We start from the raw sequence: 19,973 nt of genomic DNA, 5'->3' as shown, positions 1-19,973 counted from the left end.
AGCAGTCACGTGCTGGCTTTAAAGCCCCATTATCCAGATGCACACTTGGTGTCTCATCTCTTGCAGGAGTGGGAATAGTTAGACTTCCATGAGTTATCTTAACACCTGTGTGTCTTTCCAGAAGTATCATTTGTGGTTGTCTCTGTCCCTTCCTCCAAGTCCTTCTCTAATCTGTGCTGTCTTCTGTCCCACATATTTTTAGTCCTTTATATTCACTGTGAAAGTTGTTGCCATAAGCAGTTAGGTGGCCTCACTGTGAGTATGGCAAGTCGGACAATTCAGATATGATACTTCTCTCACTGATAATAACTGTCTGCATGAGGTCCTTTACTCTCTTCTGAAAGTTTTTTCTGAGGAAAAGTGACTTCTTTGAAAGATGGGGCATCGTGGTGAAATTTTTTGCAGCATGGCTAATCAAAATCAGGCTTTATCTTTCAATTTGCATTATGGCTTCTTAAAATATAGCAGCAGGTTTCATGAAACTCTAGAAGAGTCTGGAATAAGTCCTAGGCTCCTTTTGGTTTTCATTTGCTGTTTTAAGTAGTTTTAAACATTATTTTTGAATGTAACAGAATTCCAATTTAAAAATAGGGCTGGCAATAGGTAAGATGTGGGCTGAAACTTTTCAGCTTTTTAAGGGGTCATGAGATAGCAGCACTGCCCTGATGAACTTCATTATGCCACATGAATATAAAATATTCATATAAAGGGAGATTTGCAAAAGCATAAAGAAAAGGCACCTATTTTTTCAGTGCATCTGGGAGTCTTAAATCTTAGTCTTACATTTTAGTTACTTCTCTTGGGTTAAGATTGCAGATTAAATGTCTTTGAAATGTGTAAATTTTTGTATTAAAATAATAATTGTGATCCAATATTGACTATATGTGAATTATCTAATATTACCGATCAAATCAGGTTCCTTACAGAGTTGTGCTGTGCACATGTTTAGAGCATTTGCAATGCTGTATCTTAGCTTCTGTTACGCATTTATAGTTGGAGAGGAGAATAATGGATATTTACGGTGTTGGCGAATCAAGGCCTAAATTCTGGTTGTTGAAACAGCAAGTTTAGGAGTTGATGGGTTTATCAGGATGAGTTATTGTAATTGTTTTACATGTGAGCAAGCCCATTCATTTCACAAAAATATCTGCAGTTCTTAGCATGTCCCCTCATGTAATATCATCTGTCAGTAAAAGCAGAGCTGATTAGCTTTATAATTTACAGTTAACTAAGTCTGTCTAGAAAATGGTATTGTCCAGCTTGTCTTTTTGTAATGAAGCTGTGGATGGGGGTTAGCAACAGTGTGTTCACCCTTCTGGAGGTCATGGAGCATGGAAGGTACTAATGCATTCCAAGCTGAAAAGCTCACGCTTGACCTTGATGATTAAAGTTTTTCCTATCATCTAGCAGCAGTTGAGCCTGAATTGTCTCTTAAGAAGTCAAAAGGTCTAATCAACCTAATGAACAAACTCAATCATTAGTACTTTGGGGAAGGAAGTGTGTTAACGCTATAATAATACTGGGCTCCCCCAGCTGCGGTATGTGTGTTTATAGGAATGGTGCATAGCTCCATTGTAAGAGAAGCTGGTGTCGTCGTGCTGGATGTACAGGGGAGTAGAGGAAGCTTCTCTTTGTTCATACTCTTCTCTGGCCATGGGAGAAATTTTGGACTCTTGTAGACTATAGGAAGGGTTGCTTGTTTCCTTTAAAGTGTTTTGCAGGTGAGGATTAAATGAAAGCTAAACCTTCTTCTGGTGAACAACTCTGATCATGGACTAAGCTACACTTTTCTTCATGCAGCCTGATTAGTTGAAGCCAAATACTTCCTTCTCTTCCTCGTAAATTCCATTAAAACCTGATAGAACTGTTTGCACCATTTAGTGACAATGACGAGGTCAGTTGTGTCAAAGGACAGGCAATCAGCAGTGATACCAGCCCTCGGGGCGATAAGCCCTGGGGTGGTACCTGACCTCAGTAGAGAATGTATCAGTAAGTTTGATTAATTGTGAACTCAGGGCTAAAGGTGAGTACCTGTGGATTTTAAGAAAAGTGAGTTTCATCACAGTTTGTCCAACACAGTTTTGAGGATTTAGGATCCTTTCAGTGTGGATTAGGTATTAGCAGTCCTGGGCCACATGGTGGCTTCCAGTGTAAATTGGTGGACAAAACCCAGGATGCTCAAGCAATGCTGTGGCACGGGGTTTTTGAACACAGTCATTTTAGTGACCGTTATCCTGACTTTATGCAGCCAACGGCAAATGAGAGTGCTAATAGAAAAAGCTTTCAGAAGTGGAATGATACCACCCTTTGAAAGGGGATGCGTTAAGGTTTTTTGCTGTCGTTGATTTTGAACACTCAACTGATGAAAAGTCTATGTTTTAATATGAGTATAAAAAAGCCTCCATATTAATTATACATCAATATAATTTTATCATTCTTTGTTACTTGTTTTTAATTCAATAAATATATTTGCTTGCTACATTTGAGTATTTGTAGATTTAAGTGTGGAGGAAATTTGTGCCCTTATGGCAGATGCACAGCAGACTTCAGCATTAACATAACTCATTAAAATAAGATAAAAGTAGAGCTGCAAAACAATTTATGTCTTTTGCCAACAAGGTTGTGAAAAAGGGAAATTTCACTCATTCAATACATGAAAGTCTAATCCTTCTGAACTGTGGAGAGAACAGAGTAAGCATTCCTGACTTCTTTGTGCAGGTTAACTGGCTGGGTCTACTGAGGCAGATAAGCAGATATGCAAAATTCAGATGACTGTGTGTCATATTTTGGGGACATTAAGTAAAATTACTGTTTTGAATCATGAAAGTTCCTTCACCAGCAAAATGTGCATAAAGCAAATGTGTTTTATTTTGGTGATACACAATTTGCTGGTTTCCAGCCTGTTTCTCAGTCACATGATTGAAACCTGGGAATAAACTACAGTTTACTCAGTGTTACGTAAGGCCTACTTTATTTATCTATTTATTTTGAAAGGGAAGTAGATAAAATGGAGACAGTGGATTCAAATGGATTCAGACAAAGTTTTTTCAGTGTTTAATGCTCTGAACTCTACAGGGTGAACCCATCACTTTTTGTGAAGAAACATTTGTGTCCCATCGTTCTGCTGTCATGAGGCAGTTTCTTCAGAATGCCATTCAGCTCCAGCTCTTTAAGCAGGTACTGACTTAATTGCTCTAATGTGGAAGCAGATTCTTTAACAATACAAGTGGGTTTTTTTGAGGGCTGCTTTATATTCCTTGGTCTGTCAGCCACATAATAAGGAAGATTCATGTAGTTGGCAGCACCTTAATTCCTGCTTGATGGCTTTTCCCAGATGATAAGGCTTTCTGTATTTTAAGAGGTGTATGGTGTTTTCCCCTAAAAGTCTCTGTGCTCACTTTTGATCTGAGCATGGCTAGACCAAATATCTGCTGTAAGCTTTGTACAGAAAGCATTTTACTGTTAAACATGATATTACTGCTCCAGGGAAACTGAAAACATATCTGTATATACAAACACATGAATGCTGGGGGGTTTTTTTAGTGAAGTAGCATACCTTTTTGCATTGGTAAACATTTTGCCAGCTTTGGTTGTATTTTCATTGTATTTAGAGTCCCTTCCCAATAAGAACATTGGGGTTATTCTAGCAAATGCAGAATAAAGTCTTTCTGAAAAGATAAAGGATGGGATGGTTGATTTGTTTACGCTCTCTTTTAATGCTGATGTAGTTCATTGATGGCCGTCTGGATCTTCTTAACTCTGGGGAGGGCTTCAGTGATGTTTTTGAAGAAGAGATAAACATGGGAGAATATGCAGGTAAGAAATACAGTATTTTAAAGTCATTTCAGACATTGTGCTTGACTTAGTGTTTGTGGGCCATCATGATGTCATGGGTCACTGTGGTTACTCACCTAAATAACTTGAGGCTGCAGTGACCTCTGTAGATTGAAGTGTCTTAAATTTTTGTCTTTCCTTTGTCAAGAACTTTGAGTAATGTATTGTAGTTTGAGTAAAGTCTGTTCAGTCTTACAAAACCTCAGCTTTACCACTTGGCTAAATAGCGTACAACTGAAAGGGTTCTTGCAATGGAAGATACTGAAAAACCTAGGCTTTACCCAGAACCACCTCAGATTTATTTTGACGATCTTAAAAAAAACCAAACAAAACAACCCTCAGCTTTCAGATGTCTGAAAGACAAGCCCTATAAAATAGAAATGCCTTTTAGAAAGTAAAAGAAAAATTGTAGGTACCTGGTTTTGGTGGTTGTGTTTCTGTTAAGAGGAAAGGATGGTTCTCCTCTTCTGTTATTGTACTGTTCATGCTCCGAGAACCACTGAGTGCTAACACTTCACATTTCTAGCATGTTTTCTATTCGGTAGAGAGTTACGGTTCGTTTGTTTTTGTGATTCTCTCTAGGTAGCGACAAATTGTACCACCAGTGGCTCTCTACAGTAAGGGTAAGAACACAATATTCTTCCAGCAGACATTCTGATTCTTCCTGGACCATCGTACAGTTCTGTACGGCTGTTAACGTCCGTCCTCATGAACATGAGTGGCCTGTTTCCTGCAGGGTTTAGCTCTGACCAACTTGAGTTTAGTTGTGAGAAATTAATGTGCTCTCAGATGAAGTAAAGAACAGAAGAAAAAGTACACTAAAAATAAAATTCACCATAGGAATTACCAAGTTTTTGAATCCCGCTTTTAATGTCTTGGAGACAGCTGGGAATAAGTTGTTGTCATTTTAGACAACAATGTGGGTTTTCTTTCCTTTCAATAGAAAAGGAAAGAAAAGGATAAGATGCCACACCAAAAAGCTCTTTATAAAGCTAAATGGTGTGAAGTGCTGAATGGGGACAGCACTGTTTGGGATGTTTTTTCTGTCTCTTTGGTTTAGTGCTCTAGTTGTATAAAATAAAAATTTAAATATTTTTAGATAATAATACATTATTATAGCTGAATTTAAAAGTCTCTTTTGATGCATAAAATGTGATGTGTTGAAAAGTAAAATGTTTCGGGATTATGGGTATAAGTCAGTAGGAAAGATTGAATTGTTTTCTGACAGAATTGAGTTCTGCAGCATTCCATTCCATTTGCCTATTGTCCTGGTTATGAATGGAATTATGTTCTTTACACAAAATACTGGACTTAATATTATCTTGATAATTTTGCATTAAGCATATTTTATAACAGTAATTTTTAAAATCCCATCATATAGTTAGGTCGGTAAATATATACACATAAATATAAATACATAGGATGACAAGTAATTATAAAATTGTAAGGGGAATGGCTGAGTGTGAATATAAAAATACATGTAACTAAATGCAATAGTTTATAATTTTTGTTGAAGATTAATTGTCATGTAGTAAGAGAAGTAGTAAATCTTAAAACTGTTTGCATCTGATTGCATCTGATCTCTGGAAATGTATTTTTGCACTGAAATAAGAAAATATAAAATGATTGAAGATTTTATTCCTTGGATTTTACCCATCTCCTGTATTTATCAAATAAGGTACTGTGCAGCCATAGTCAAGGGTGTGTGGAAGATGTATAAAACACTGACCAGACTAACACATTATTCTGTCTGACACATTACTGGTTTATGACTTTTGTTATGGTCACCACATGCAATTCAGCTTGTCTAGAATTAATGTTTATGTCTGTAGTTAAATTTCAGTTTCCCTCAATTTATCCCTTTATCAACTACTTAGATCTCAAAAAGGCAGCATGCTTTTGATAAATAGTTTTGTGGGATCGTGAAAAGGAAAATTAAAAAAAAAAAGATCTTGCTTCTTCAGATCGAATGTACCGGCTTTCCTGAAACAGAATTTTCTGCCCCAGACATTGCCTATTTGTTAGGATACTTTTGTTTTAAACTTGTTTAGGATTTTAATGCAATGTACATAGAGGACACCCTTGAGGGTGAGTGGAACAGTCACAGAACACTGCTTTGTGAGACGACCCATAAGACAAGGGCTCTTGGTATTAGGAGACACTGACATTTTTCATTTGAAAACTGCTGTATTAAACAGAATTGGGGTTTGTCTGGAAAACTTGCATTCTTGTTCTTTAAATTTACCATTTTAATAGTCAGCTCTGCTAATAAGCATAGTTAATGCTTTGTTATTTTAAGAATGGTGTATTTTAGATTGCTGTTTGCTTTAAAGAGCTCCGATAAAATTTATTCTATCATTACTATAATTACAGAAAGGAAGTGGAGCCATTTTAAATACAGTAAAGACCAAGGCTAACCCTGCCATGAAGACTGTCTATAAGTTTGTAAGTATCAAGTACTGGCTTACTACTGAGATAAGAGTCTAATTACGATGCTGTTTTAACCTTTCAAATGAAAGTCAAGACTTATATTCATTTTTATTGGACTCACAAAATTACTTAAAATACACATTCATCTAAATTTCAAATTTAAATGGAAAAGTAATTTTGAAATTTAAACATAATTGAAATGCAAAGGAGAATGGGAACTTGTGATTTCTTTTGAAAGTATAGATGATAAATTCTATTTATTACATAGAACTATTTCTGGGAAATCATGCCTTATATGCTCTACTAAGCAGCTCTACCATCTCATCATTACTCTGTTGGAAATCATTGTTACCTCAGGTTTCTCTGCTTGCAGCTTCATCGAAATAAGGGAATCCTCTCATTTTCCAAATGGTTTCCATCTTTTCTAAATGTCAATTAATTTTCCCTAGAGATTTCTTACACCTGCTTATTTAGTCTCCAACTTACTGAGTTATTCTTTAAATGAAAATGTTTTCAGTTCTGTTAACAAACAGCTAGTATGTTACTGTGTTATCATGTGTGGCTGCCAGTTCCACTGTGCAAGATAAAAAAACCATAGAAAACAACCAAGGATTTTGTATAAGCTCAATTTTAAGAAATAAATAATGCTACAAAAAGCATTGACATAACTATTCAAATTTTTATTTTCTCCTGCCCTGAGATGAGTAGGATGAAATTAGCTCTACTAAATGGAACTGGCATCCAGAGTACTGCATGGGGAAAGTTTGCAGGCTTACTGTTGATTGTTAACTTAGGGAAGATATATAATTGAAGGGGAAGACCAAGGGTATGGAGTGCAAAAAGATAAAAGATGTCTGTGGCATCAAAACAGAGAAAATAAAATTTTTGCAACGAGTGTGGGGGGTGGTGGTGGTGGTTTTTGTTTGTTTGGGGTCTTTTAGATTTCTGTATGTTTTAATATGTTTTCAGTATCCTGTTACAATTTTTTCTTTGCCATTTTTAGTAACTAGAGAAGGTGAATCTTGATGCACTGAAATCAAGCTTAGTCACTGCTGGAAATAGAAGGGGATTTTAACTTAAATTAATTTTTCATGCAGGCAAAAGATCATGCAAAAATGGGAATAAAAGAAGTGAAAAACCGCTTGAAGCAAAAGGTACTTGAAGTTCTTATTCAAAATGTATAAGCACCATGTATGAAATACTTAGCCACAAAAAGCATTATGTGATCAATAGGAAGCTGTTTGATATAGTGTTGTTAGCACACTTCAAAATGCATTACCAGCTGTCCTGGATTTCTCACACTGTTACAAATATTCACAGACACACAAAAAAAAAATTGTCTTCAAATACATTAAGGCTCTGACTTAAACCCACAAAAGCCAGAAAATTGAGTGTTCTATTTGGAGTGGTCCCTCTCCTGTCCTTTGTGCTGGGGCATTGTGGAAGGGGACTTTATGTGAACTGGAAGATCTTTCCTACAGTAATGGCAGTGAACTTTTTGCAAATGGCAAATCGTTGTTATTTCTGCAGTAATCTCTCGGGGAAAATAGTATAGTGTCTGTCCCTGGGAAATGGACTCACATGTTTCATGACTGTCTACTGCAAAGTTTAGGCATAAAGGAATTAAATTAGAGTTGGTGTTCATTTCAAATCTGAATTACTACAGAAAAAAAAATACTCAAACTGTTTGTTGTTTTCCAAATCTGTCTTTGTTTGTAAACATTACAATTCCAAGAATGCTGAGTTGTGTTTGAAGAATGTGTTATCCAGTACTAATTGCTTCTTTTAAGCCAGAAGTATGGTCATGTTGATACATACCTTATGAATGAATGGTTAACTCTGCCTTAGGTTTATTTCAGATATTCTATTTACTCTGTGAAGCAGAGCTATTAGAGTCTTTTGGGAAAACAAGATAGCTAACTTGCTAATAGAACTGAAGTTCTTGGTCAGAAATTTTTATTCAGTTTGTTGCGTCATAGTTCTGGGGTTTTTTAATCTGTGCTATCTCAGAAATTTATTCTCTACATTTCTAGACCATTATCTTAAGATAGCACTGCAAATGTGTTCCTGTGGCACAAACGGAAATCTACCTGAACATGTCAACAAACTGTTAATACAAAGGGATTGTTGTGCAGCCAGGTTATGAACTGGTGAAATTAACTGTGTGTACAATCCAAATTCTGTTTGCTCTCTAAATACTCTAGCAGATTGCTAGAGATTTTTGAGGAGGATAAAGTTGCTTCAGATGCTTTTAACACTATTTTATTACACTTACTACTTTATATGACCACTTTAATAATATGAAAGTATTGGAAACATGAAGCAGTTTTCTCATACATGGAATTTTTTATGTAATTCCATGTGTTTCACTTCTGGACATAACCTTCATGAATAATAAGATGTTTGGCCTTCTCTTGTGCATTTGTAAAGCAGTTGGAGCTGCGTAAAATGACCAGATTGTTTTCCTGTATTTTAAATGCTAAAATAATTGTATGCTATTCTTGTGACATTTGTATAAAAGGCTGAGAAACATCTCATTCATTCATTGCTTTGTTTTATTATTATTACTGTTGTCTTCCTAGTCCTTCAAGCAGCAAGCATTCTTTTAAAAAAACACACATAACATTTACAAATAAATGGCTCAATTTTGTTTCACCTTCCTTATGATGTGGCATTTCTGTAAGATTGTTAAACGTGATTGTTCAACATATGCTTTCACAAGAGCTTAAAAGATTTCTATGAGTAGTTGACACGTACTGCTCTACCTCTCCTTTCTTCATTAAGCCCGTTCTTTTCCATCCCATCATCTTCTCCATTTTGAATGCAAGATAGGAAGACAACTCTAAAATGAGGTATTGCTCTGTTTAAAGTGATAAAAATAGAAAAAAATTGTTTTGGCCACTCTCAGTTTTAATCTAAATGCCTGTGCCCCTCTGTTGACAAGTCTATTGGTGCATCCTCACTGATTTTCATGTGAAAACATTGTATTTTTCATGTGTTTACTTACCAGTGTGTGCAAATGTTAACTGTTTGAAATGCTGGCATCATTAAGTACTTAATTTTTGCCAAATTTGGGATGCTAGTCTTTCATCTTCTAAGGATAACCTAAGGTTATTTTTAAACTGAACTTACTATCCGCTGCATTATAACATACTATTTTCCATTATTAATAGAAAAAGTATGCAGGCCACTGGTAAGGAAAAGTCAAATATAAACATCCCTTTTCCAGTTTTTACTGCCAAATATGAGCAGCTTCTGTACAAGATAGAATTTAAAAATGCAATAAAGCTAGAGGTCTGCTTCCTACAACTCTGCATAGCAATGGTGACCTCTTAAATATAATCAAGAGCCCATTTTGCCCTTGGTCTGCTCCAGTCTTGGGTTTGAATTGCAAATGAGAAATGCAGGATTGACCTGTTGAGAGGTCACTGTGGTGTGTGTAAGGTCCTTCTTTAATATGATAGTAGAGATTGAATGGGGCTCTATTTCCATCCCTTGTTCATTTGTGGTACAGTATTTCAAAGCAACAGAAATAGTTTTCAGAGGATTCTTATGAGCGATAGCAAATAATTGTTAATAGAAACAGCATGGTAGCTTTATTTTATATCTGATACAGTACTTTTTTCTTTTTTCTTTTTCTTTCTTTTTTTTTCTTTTTCCTTTTTTTTTTTTTTTTTTTTGGTAAAGGCTGCTTTTTCCATTTCACAAATGGACCATGGTGGTCAAGTCACTCCGTTATTGGCTCGTTTGAAGCTTAACTACATAGAATTAGGAAGAAGGAGGAATATGAATGGTACCATCCTCAACTTTCAGTAAGGAGAATGTAACTTACTGAAAGCTTCTGGATAAGACAATTTATATAAATGGTTGGGCACTTGGCGTTAATGTATTCAACATTATTTTACTTACTAGAGCCCTGTATGTCTCTAGTTAATGTCTGTTATCAGTGGGCTATTGTCAGTGCTTTATCATCAGTACAGCTAGAAACAACTCATTTAGAAGTTTATAAAATAACCTGAAGAATCCTTCTAGACATTCTGGAATGTGTTTTTTGCTGTTCTAATAGTCAGTATTTGTAGTCCATTACAGAAGATCCCTAGAAAAATTACTGATGCACATTTAAACAAAATAAAACCTTATTTGGTTTACAGGGTAAACTTTACATATCTGTAAATATATATCTTACTCATTCTCTGAAGTTCCTCCTTTAAAATAAATAGGTAGTTAAGATTTCACCTGTACAGACAGTTGGTAGGGGAGGCACTGTTTATATATGGAGATAATTACAGAGTGTGATAATCATTGTCATTCTCTTTTTCCTGTAATCTGTAAAGTATCTTTTTTCCTCAGGTGAAAGGAGGCTTTTTTTTTTTTTAATAACGTCCTTAAATTACACTTTCTTTTCATTAAAAAGTCACTGAAATATTGCTAGGTTTTTGGATTTCTGGAGAATTTATTCCAGGAATGAGTAACTTACCACTTTCCGTGTTTTTCTGTTGTTTGGGAGGGACAGGTCTCATGTTTTCTGTTGTTCCTGAATAATATATATCACTGAAGCTACTTCAGGAATGTCTTGCTGGCTTAGACCAAATCCCTTCTTTAGGGACACGTCATAACTGAGCAGTCAGACTCAGGACACACGTGCACGGTGTGCAGTGCAGTACAAAGAGCCGCTCCTGAGCAGCAGCCAGGCCGGTGCGGTGACCCGCGCAGCTTCAGGTGGAAGTCCCGGCACTGCTCTCTGCCAGAGCGCGGGAGCGCGAGGCAGCGTTCGGGCTGGTAAATCCTCTCCCTCAGTGGGGATGCGCAGGTCTACCTGGCTTTTCTTTTAGTACCAGGAATGGGCACTTTTTGAAGGCCTGCCTGCACTATGATCCACTGCAGTTCTTTGGTCATTTGTAGTTCTCAAGCTGAAGAACTGCTTTTATCAGTAGACATTTTGTGAGCCCTGATACTCTTCTGAAGCTGAAGTTCAGAATCTGAGAGTCCTGTTTTCCTATTTGTGGTTTTATCTCTCTCGCTGTCTTGTACTCCCCATTGACTTCTGAATAACTGTATTCAAAGTCTGTTAGTGGACTGAAGGTATGTCACAGACTGCTTTGAAGGACTGTTGTCTACTTTCCAATTATAGAATTGCCAAACACTTTGACATTTAATAATTTTAAAGCTACTTGGAGCCCTTACTTGGGGCATTTAAAAACAGCTTTCTCGGTTTATTTAGCTCAGATGCGTTGGCATTGAAGGTAGGAAACGAACTTTTGTGAAGCAAATTTTGCTTTGGTGACTGAAGCTGTGTTGTTGATTCGTCTGCTTTTGGGGATTTTGAAAAAATAGGTATCAAATAATTCTCATATTTTAAGTAAATTTTTAAAAAAATAATAATTTTGACTGAAATCTGCTGCAGTTTCTTTGGAAGTGTGTACACTGAGCACAGTGCAAAGACGCTTTAGGAACATGTTATCTTTCGTATACAATTATATCATCAGAGAAGTACAGCAAATCTATAGCAATAAAAGCTGCAAGGATTTGCAGTGATCGTTACACATCTTAGGGGATTTTGCTTAATGGCTTGATCTGTCTGTATCTTTTATCTCCTCCCATTCCCCTGATGTACAAACTTTTGTGTCCGTTTTATATTTTTCTGGAAATTTTGCCTGGACTGGAAGATACTTTGCTTTCGGTTGATTCCCAGCTGTCTGTTGTCTTGGCTGGAGCCGCAGCTGCAGGTGGAACTCTGAAAGCTCTGAAGTGCTGGGAACTGTTCAGTGCAGGTCAGGTGGCTTTGAATGTGCTGGACACGTTTATGGCATATACATAACGGGTCTGAAGCTTGGTGCACATTTAATATGGCTATACTTGTGTAGAAATATGTAAATAAAGTTTGTATTTAGTGTCATTGCATTTCAGAACAGTATACGTTGCTGCCATAGGTTGTGTGATTCCAAAACTGATCGGATCCCTTGGTAGCGTGTTGCTGCATTGGAGCTGAAGTATGAGTTTGACAGCAGCTTACTTTTCTTGTCATTGAATTGTTTTGGGGCTCTTTGTTACTAATTCAGTGTACTCTGTTGTATTTTTTTAAAGACAAGGTAGCATTGTGCAGCTGGAGGGCGGGGGGAGGAAAAAGTTTTTCTCTCTAGTTTGACCTTCACAAGTTGTTAATTTCCCCATGATCCTTATGCCCATATTGGTGAACCACTGCTCTACCAGCTGGATCTAAAAAGGTCTCTCAGCTTCTCTGTGGAGCAGACAAAGCCCCTTAGAAAGTCCATCCAGCTTTTTGTTTCATTTGACCTAAACACATTAGGTCAGTCTGTGTCCAAAAGAACCATTTCTAATTGGCCATCAGCTTACATGTCTCATTATTGTACCTTAGCAAGACGGAAACTTGAGGGGGCATGTCAAAGGTCAGGGAATCAAAGCAATGTCTATGTCAGCAGCCAACCTTAGGTCAGTCTTGCAGAGCTACAGTGTGTGCAGGTTTCTCTCTATATTTACCAAGCATTATTTCCTTGACATTGTTGCAAAGAGATGTAAGGTTTGGGGCCCACTGCGTTACAGACTATTTCTCAACTGACGTTCAAACTCTTTTCTCCTTGTCTGATTCCTTATGTCTGCATGCCTTTGTCTTTTTCAAAATCTGTGTTACATATACCACATGTACACTTGCCAAGTGTTCTAACCTAGGTTGATGGGTCACTTTACTTCTGAAGGTGAGGGCTAATGGCAAAAGCAAAGCAAAACAAAACAGCGTTCTGCTAGGCAGCAGTTTGTTTTATAGGATCTCCTGAAGGCATATTCAGTATACACAGACTTGGAGATAAAATGCAAAGCTAACTAAGCCGTGAGTTTCATCTCTCCTTGCTACTTCCACAAGTAATTTTTCTGCTACAGATAATTCTGTGAAGTATGTAAATAGAATTACTGTTTTTTCCAGGTTTACAAAAAGCAGAATAGCCCTGTTCCTAGGTTGCTGTTGAATTTGTTCCTAGAATAGAAATTTTGAGTTATGGTTTTTTTCTCCCTATATATTTCCTGGCTTTTGCATGTTTAAGTCAGACATTTTATTGAATGTATCTGTTTGCATGCAACATTGGTATTAGGAGTAGAGAGTGGCTGCATACAAGCTCTGATTGACAAAGTGCAATGAAATGTTTTATTCTAATGATGTTTTCTTTTGTACTTTGGTTTTTTTTTTCCCCCTAACATCAAAATTGTTAGTCAGCATTATCCTCTAGTGTCTCCTTTGTGCCCCTTACCCTCAATCAAGAATGTTCCTGGCCATGCTATTCACCTTTTCCTGCCATACAGGACATCGCTGAGAATGGGTGTTCTGCGACACCGGAGGAAGCTCTACCAAGGACGGCACCTTCCCCATTGGTTGAAAAGAAAGACCCTAAATTAAGAGAAGACAGAAGACCAATCACAGTGCATTTTGGTCAGGTATGTCTTAGTGTTAGGTTTCTTTAAATTGTGTGACTCAGCAAAAGTAGTTCAGAGAAAATCACAGAATCACAGAATTGTCTAGGTTGGAAAAGACCTTGAAGATCATCCAGTCCAACCATCAACCCATCATTAACAGTTCCCAACTCCACCAGATCCCTCAGCGCTAAGTCGACCCGACTCTTAAACCCCTCCAGGGATGGGGACTCCACCACCTCCCTGGGCAGCCCATTCCAACGCCTAACAACCCCTTCTGGAAAGAAATGCTTCCTAGTATCTAGTCTAAACCTTCCCTGGCGCAACTTGAGGCCATTACCTCTTGTTCTTAAAAAGTCACAATCATGAATATGCCAATTGTTTCATTATTTTTTGTAACTGAATTATGCTGGGTTTTTTTAATTTTTAGATTTATTTCTGTTGTATCTATTTAAATGGAATTGTAAAACCTGATTTTTCTGGGTTTACTGATTCCTTTTGTTCATACAATGATTTTGAGGAAAATAAGTGAATGGGAGGGGAAGCATAATTATTATAGCAATTTTATAAACTATTTTGCTGTTTTTTTAGCGTGCAAAGTGCTATAGCCCTCAGGACTGAGGATGTATAATTTAAAATGTCCTCTGTTATCTAGCCAGATCATTAGTGTCAATATGGAACATCCAACTATTAAGGCATTTTAACATTCTTTGAAAATTAAATGGGATGAACTAAGATGGAAAAATCAATTAATGGCTTATTAGTGTACTCTGTATTTCAGTATTGACGACTGAGCTATACACATTAGTTACTCTTATAATGTTTCTTTTGATATGTCTGCAAAAGAGTGAGTTTGGTTGTGTGGGGTTTTTTTTTAAGAGCTAGTTATTTAGAAAATGTGGTAGTTGCTCTGATTTTCATGGAAAAACATACAGTATTTATTATCAGTTTGCCAGTGTTCCCCTATTAAGTGTAGCCTGACTCAAAAAATAACATTATTAGTGTTCACAGTTCTCTTTTCTTTTTCTGTATCTATTTTTTACAGTATTATGATCAGAAAACAGGAATGAATATCTGATTTCTTCTAAGGAAACATGGTGTAATTTTAAAACGATTGTAAAATATTGTGAATTATAAAATGTGAAGCAAACCAGATTTTTAGATAAGTATTATTAATAGAAACTAGTCAGTATAGCTGCGTTGACTGTTTAGGTATTAGATAGGGCTACACGAGCTATTAATCATTGCTCAGAGCAATGTTGTCTGTATCATTTTAGAATTAGATTTGTTTCTTTCAGAACTTTCACCACTGTGCTAAATGTAAGTTCTTGGAGACTTTTTTTTTAAAAACAGATTCTCTTCCAATTAAATATTTGCAGTAGTGATTTATTTTTCACTTACTTTCTGTGCCAAGACAGTTGAGAGGAACTGGGGCCACTGGAGAAATGTAGCCATCTAGCTCTAGCAGGAAAATGTTACATTTCATTTAAAGCAGTCAGAAATCCAGATAATATTATAATCTACTTTCAATTTTTTCCTTTAGATTTTTATGAAGGATGGATGGTTCAAACATTTTTGTAGATTAATGAAATATATAATCGAGTGGAAAGTGCAAATTTAAATTCATGAGGTTTTTTAACAGTGACTTTAAAATTTTTTAATGATCACTTTCTCTGTGTCAAAAGAAACACACATCAGCTTTACTGAACCACTGGCTGTGGTGAAAGGCTCGCTTGCTAAATGCTTATTACTGTCATTACATTACAAATGTCGGTTTCCCAAAAATGATCTAACTTAGCAGTTGTAGGGCTATCTCACTTATAGCCTTTGTCCTTTCACGGGTCTTTTTTTCCTGATAGCCCAATGCCAAAATGAAAATTAAATCATACTTTCATTCAAAAGGAAAAGATGATCAGGTTTATGAAATAGAAGTTAAGGCTTTGGGGAGGAAAAAAGCAGCAACATTTGCTGTTTAAATGGGAGATGGCTTCTAACTTGTGATTAAAGGGAGAGATTTTAGTGTCACTTTTAACTCTGTCTAGAATACAGTAGGTGGGAACAATTAAAAAGCCACAAGAACTCTGAAATAAGGGCTGTTTGTGCATTCACAGCTCTTATAAACTGAAGAGGATGAAAGAGGCTTTTTTCTCATTGTCACTTGCTTTCTATGTCTGCTAGTATTATGCTCGTGTATATGGCAAAGGCAGACTTTTTTAAAATGCATGCATGCGGATTAGGGTCAAGCCCTGTGTATCAGTAATGCAGTAAGCCTCGTCCATACCGCTGCAGTGAGAGAGCCTACCAACAGCAGCGAGATGCTTTAATTGAGACATGCTGTCAAAGTGACAAACACATTTGCATACAGTCTATTTATTTTCGTTGGAAAGGTCTGCAGTCTGCTGTTGGTTGAACATTCTTAATCAGCTCGCTGTAAGTGAGCCGGCAGCTAGCTGTCCTATGCTAGGTGCTTCTCTTCATTACATGACAGATTAGCTAAAGGGGGATGGGCTAGCAAGCCAGCAGCAACCTTTAATTTTAACTCATTATCTCTCACCCTATAGTGAGGTAGTTTCTAGCTTTTCCAAATACAGTTGTGTATCTGCAGTTGTTAGGCTACAAAAAATATCAGTAAAATATCTTGAAATGTCTTTGAAGGTATAGTACCTCAGCTGATTGTTTTCAAAAATTTAGCAGCAATTATCGAACTGTGAGATTTTCGTAGTGTTGTGGCTCATCTTGGCGAGTGGTTATCAGGCATTGCTTGAGAGGGTTGTTTATTACAGAATTGTTTTAACAGTGGTTTCTCTAATACTGAGACATTGTGGGACAGCTCCTCTTGATCATGAAAAGAAGGATTTTAGCCAGATAGCCTAGGGCAATGCAATAAAGATTTAAACAAAGTGTTCATAGTAAGACTACACAAGGAGACCAGAGGGGAAGGGTGCAACCACAGCTTTTTCTCTGGTTTGACTTTGTGTGCTTTTTGGTTTACTCTGGGTGTACCATCAATATTGACCCCTCAGATCAACCAAACATAAGGAACTATCATCATGGACTCCGAGGCAGTGCAACTGTACTCAACAAGTAGCAAGAGCAATACAGGCAACTAGGGTGTAATGAGTGGGGAGAAGAGGGAACAATTTTCAAGCCAAGAAAAAGATTCAAAGGAATAGAACGTAGTATTGAATAGTGCTCTCTGTTTTGGGGAAAAGTAAGGTTAATTATAGTAGAAGATGCAATGCTACAGAGAACATCCTTTGTGAATGTCTTATTATTGCTTGCTTTCTTCTGGCTTTTTCTCTTAAAACCTGACCAAAACTTACTTAAAACCTCAGAACACGTGCTGGATGTTCACCTGCCAGCATCCGCTGCCGTAGCTGTCCGGGGGATCCCCCGCCCTGTGCCAGGCGCGCAGGCGCTGGGAGCCCACTGGCCACGAGGCAGGGCAGCCCGGGACAGCCCCTGCAGCTCACCTGTCACTCGGGTGTTTGGAGCTTTTGCTCCCCTGCATACAGTCCCGCTTTTTAGGTAGAATGCACATGTTTATCTTTGATATCTTTAGCTATTTGGAGAATAAACACTACACTGTGTCACTGTGACTATTTTGAACACGTTCCTTGTCCAAGCAAGCAGCTATGTGGGGCTTCCTTGGCAGGACCTACAGTTTGAAACATTCGAGGTCTGTTGTGATGCCAGACATGTTTGTTTTGGCTTGTTTTTTTGGTGGGGTGGAGGATGTTGTTTGCTCGTTGCTTTAGTTTTGTTGTTTGTTTTTTTTAAATAATGTTCATTTTCACTTAATGGCTGCAGAAATTTTAGTTCTCTTGACTGTTCGTAAGTCTTGTCATTTTGTATTCAAAATAAGGAAGAATGGCTGTCTGAATACAGACCTCTGCATAGTATTTTCAGATTCTGAATTTGCATTAGCAGTGCTGGAGTTGTGTGTTTCTGCTAGAAATTTCAGCTTCCATCACTGAACTGGTGCTGAACTACAGTGACAAGGGTGCTGCACGGAGCGTAACGTTAAGCAGCCTCAGATCTCTTCCGCTTTGTGATTTTCATTAACTGATTGATCTGTATTGCAGTTCAGTTTCATCTGATTTCAGAAGTATGTTGTTTGAGGAGTTCTTAATATTTCTACAACCTAAACAAACATGACAATTTATAAGTTGCTTTTATGCCACCAAAAAAAAAAAAAACCCCAAAACCAACCAAAAACCAAAAAACCACCAAAAGAACCCCCAAACCACCAAGACATTTCTTCTTCTTTTTTGAAAGACTGAACTAGTCTAATAAGGTATTTTGGGGGTTTTGATTATTTTAAGTTTTTTGAGACAGAATTCTCAAATATCTCATTCAAGTATTTGGATAAATGATATTTATACATGTTCTGTATGTTATAGCCAAAAAGCAACGAGTGTGGGAAATGCAGGCATCTCCTTAATGATGGTGATTGTATAGCTGTTTCAAGTAACACAAGCAGCTCTCCAAAATATCTTGCTGAGTTTTTAATGAGCAGCAGGCTTTCTCAGTTCTCTTACATGTATTTATTTTTGCACTACCTAAAGCAAAAGAAACAAAACAAAAACCCTTTATAATGTATAAATTGATGATTTTACTAAAGGAGAAAGGTAGATTAATATCTGAATCTGATATTTTAGCAGCTTTTTCCCTCCAGAAGACAGTGCTTAACTGTTGGGCCACTAGTACACCAGCCGTGGCTGTGATAAACACCTACAGCGTCTGTACCACAGCCAGGAGAAGAAATGCTGTATCATTTTTAGGTTTTTGAGACTTTGCTTATATGAGCCGACACATTGACAGGTCCCTTGAACTACAGCAGTTGTGTGTCCTGGGGTGTGTTCGTACAGCTCTATTAGAACCATCGTACAGTCTGAGACTGTGTGTATCCCATGGTCAAGCAGGGCACTTAACATTTGGCAGAGATGCAGCCCCCTTCTTGGGGGGTAAAGGGAGCACTTTATTTTCCAAAAATATGCTTGTTTTTAACATGCCTTTCTCCTAATGAAGCTTCTGCCTTCTATCCACGCTGTTTCCCATCCCTCTACCCCCAATCAAGCCTTCATGCTGGGCCTCCAAAACGTTGCACTGACTGCTTTTGCAGGAGCCTCCTTGTTCACAGGGGAGCATTACCTATGCCCAGTCTGCCCATCAGTCTTCGAGAGGTGGTGAAGCACAAGAGGGGGTGAGCCCAGAGTCTCTAAAAACAAGTCTCTACTTAAGAATGTTCTTTCTCTGGAGCTTTTACACAGTCAGTAGCACAACTGATCTAGGACAATTAAAACAACAAATGATAAGCTGCCAGAAACATCATTTGTTGGGAAAGGGTGTCATTTCTTTAGAAGCAAGTTATACTGGTAGTTCTGTTCAGCTCTCTAATTGTTTCTATTATAATTAGAATGTCTTTTGTCAGCTCAGGTGTGTTTATGTTTCTGTGGCTTATTTTTATTTACTAGCAAATAGAATATTTTATTCCATTTATGTACCAAAAGGTAAAGCTTAAGAAAATACAAAAGTTTCTTCCAAGTATGTCTTTACTTAAGATATTCAATCATGTTCCAATCTTGATGCAAACTAGAGAGAATTAGTATTTGGGGGCTAATGTAAAGAACTATGAAACAGATGGAAAATATACTCATGTACTAAAGCAGCTTATCTGACTGTGAAAAGGCTTGTCCAGGTTCTCCCCCCAGCTGATTCTTACTGCTGTTAAACTTTTGCAGGCCATAAAATGGAAATTGCCATCTTATTTGCTGTTTTGATCATTTGCTGTAAATGAACATGTTCATTTTTCCCATTCGTGATCTGCACTTAGACATGCAGAACAAACAACTCTGCTTTGCAGGGCAGGTTTCTTCTTCAAGAAGATTAAACGGCATTAAGAGGTCAGGGGGAAGATGGGGAGAAAACCAGCCAGCTACATTCCAGAAATGCAGAACTGGATAGCTGAGGCCAGAGGCGGCAGAGGGAGGGATTATCTCCAGGGTAAAAGAGATGAAGTAGGGAAGGGAGGAAGGCTCCTTTGCCAGACCCTGTGACTCCCTTCACACCCAGGTGCATTGGAACAATAGCAGATTCCCCTGGATCACAGCAGGCGTTGTGTGGCACTGAGGTAGAAACCAAAGGGGAAAGGGGAAAACAAGTTCATTTTCTAATATTCATGTAACTGTATGCTATGGTTGCAAAGCCAGCCTCCTGTTCTTGCCACTCTGAACTGTTCTGACGATAGAGATACCCTCATTAAGAAAATGAGCTTGCATTCCACTCTT

General features: G+C 37.5%; 1 protein-coding gene across 13 annotated transcripts in view; it reads left to right on the top strand.

Moving 5' to 3' along the window:
• DENND1A (DENN domain containing 1A) overlaps positions 1-19,973 on the top strand; it is a 215,024-nt gene that overhangs the window by 161,715 nt on the left and 33,336 nt on the right. For all 13 annotated transcript variants that reach the window (XR_012625890.1, XR_012625891.1, XM_074846656.1 and 10 more), the window contains 6 exons: positions 3,076-3,177; positions 3,729-3,816; positions 4,417-4,457; positions 6,208-6,279; positions 7,362-7,418; positions 13,576-13,707. Coding sequence is in view for 11 of the 13 variants with exons in the window: in XM_074846656.1 (XP_074702757.1) it covers positions 3,076-3,177; positions 3,729-3,816; positions 4,417-4,457; positions 6,208-6,279; positions 7,362-7,418; positions 13,576-13,707 (492 nt within the window). In the remaining 2 variants the exon portion in view is untranslated. The remainder of the gene's footprint in view (positions 1-3,075; positions 3,178-3,728; positions 3,817-4,416; positions 4,458-6,207; positions 6,280-7,361; positions 7,419-13,575; positions 13,708-19,973) is intronic.

This window comes from Strix aluco, chromosome 20 (assembly GCF_031877795.1).
Source record: "Strix aluco isolate bStrAlu1 chromosome 20, bStrAlu1.hap1, whole genome shotgun sequence".
Classification (NCBI taxonomy): domain Eukaryota; kingdom Metazoa; phylum Chordata; class Aves; order Strigiformes; family Strigidae; genus Strix; species Strix aluco.
Note: the sequence above shows the minus strand (reverse complement) of the source record. Positions and strands in the feature narration are given on the sequence as shown.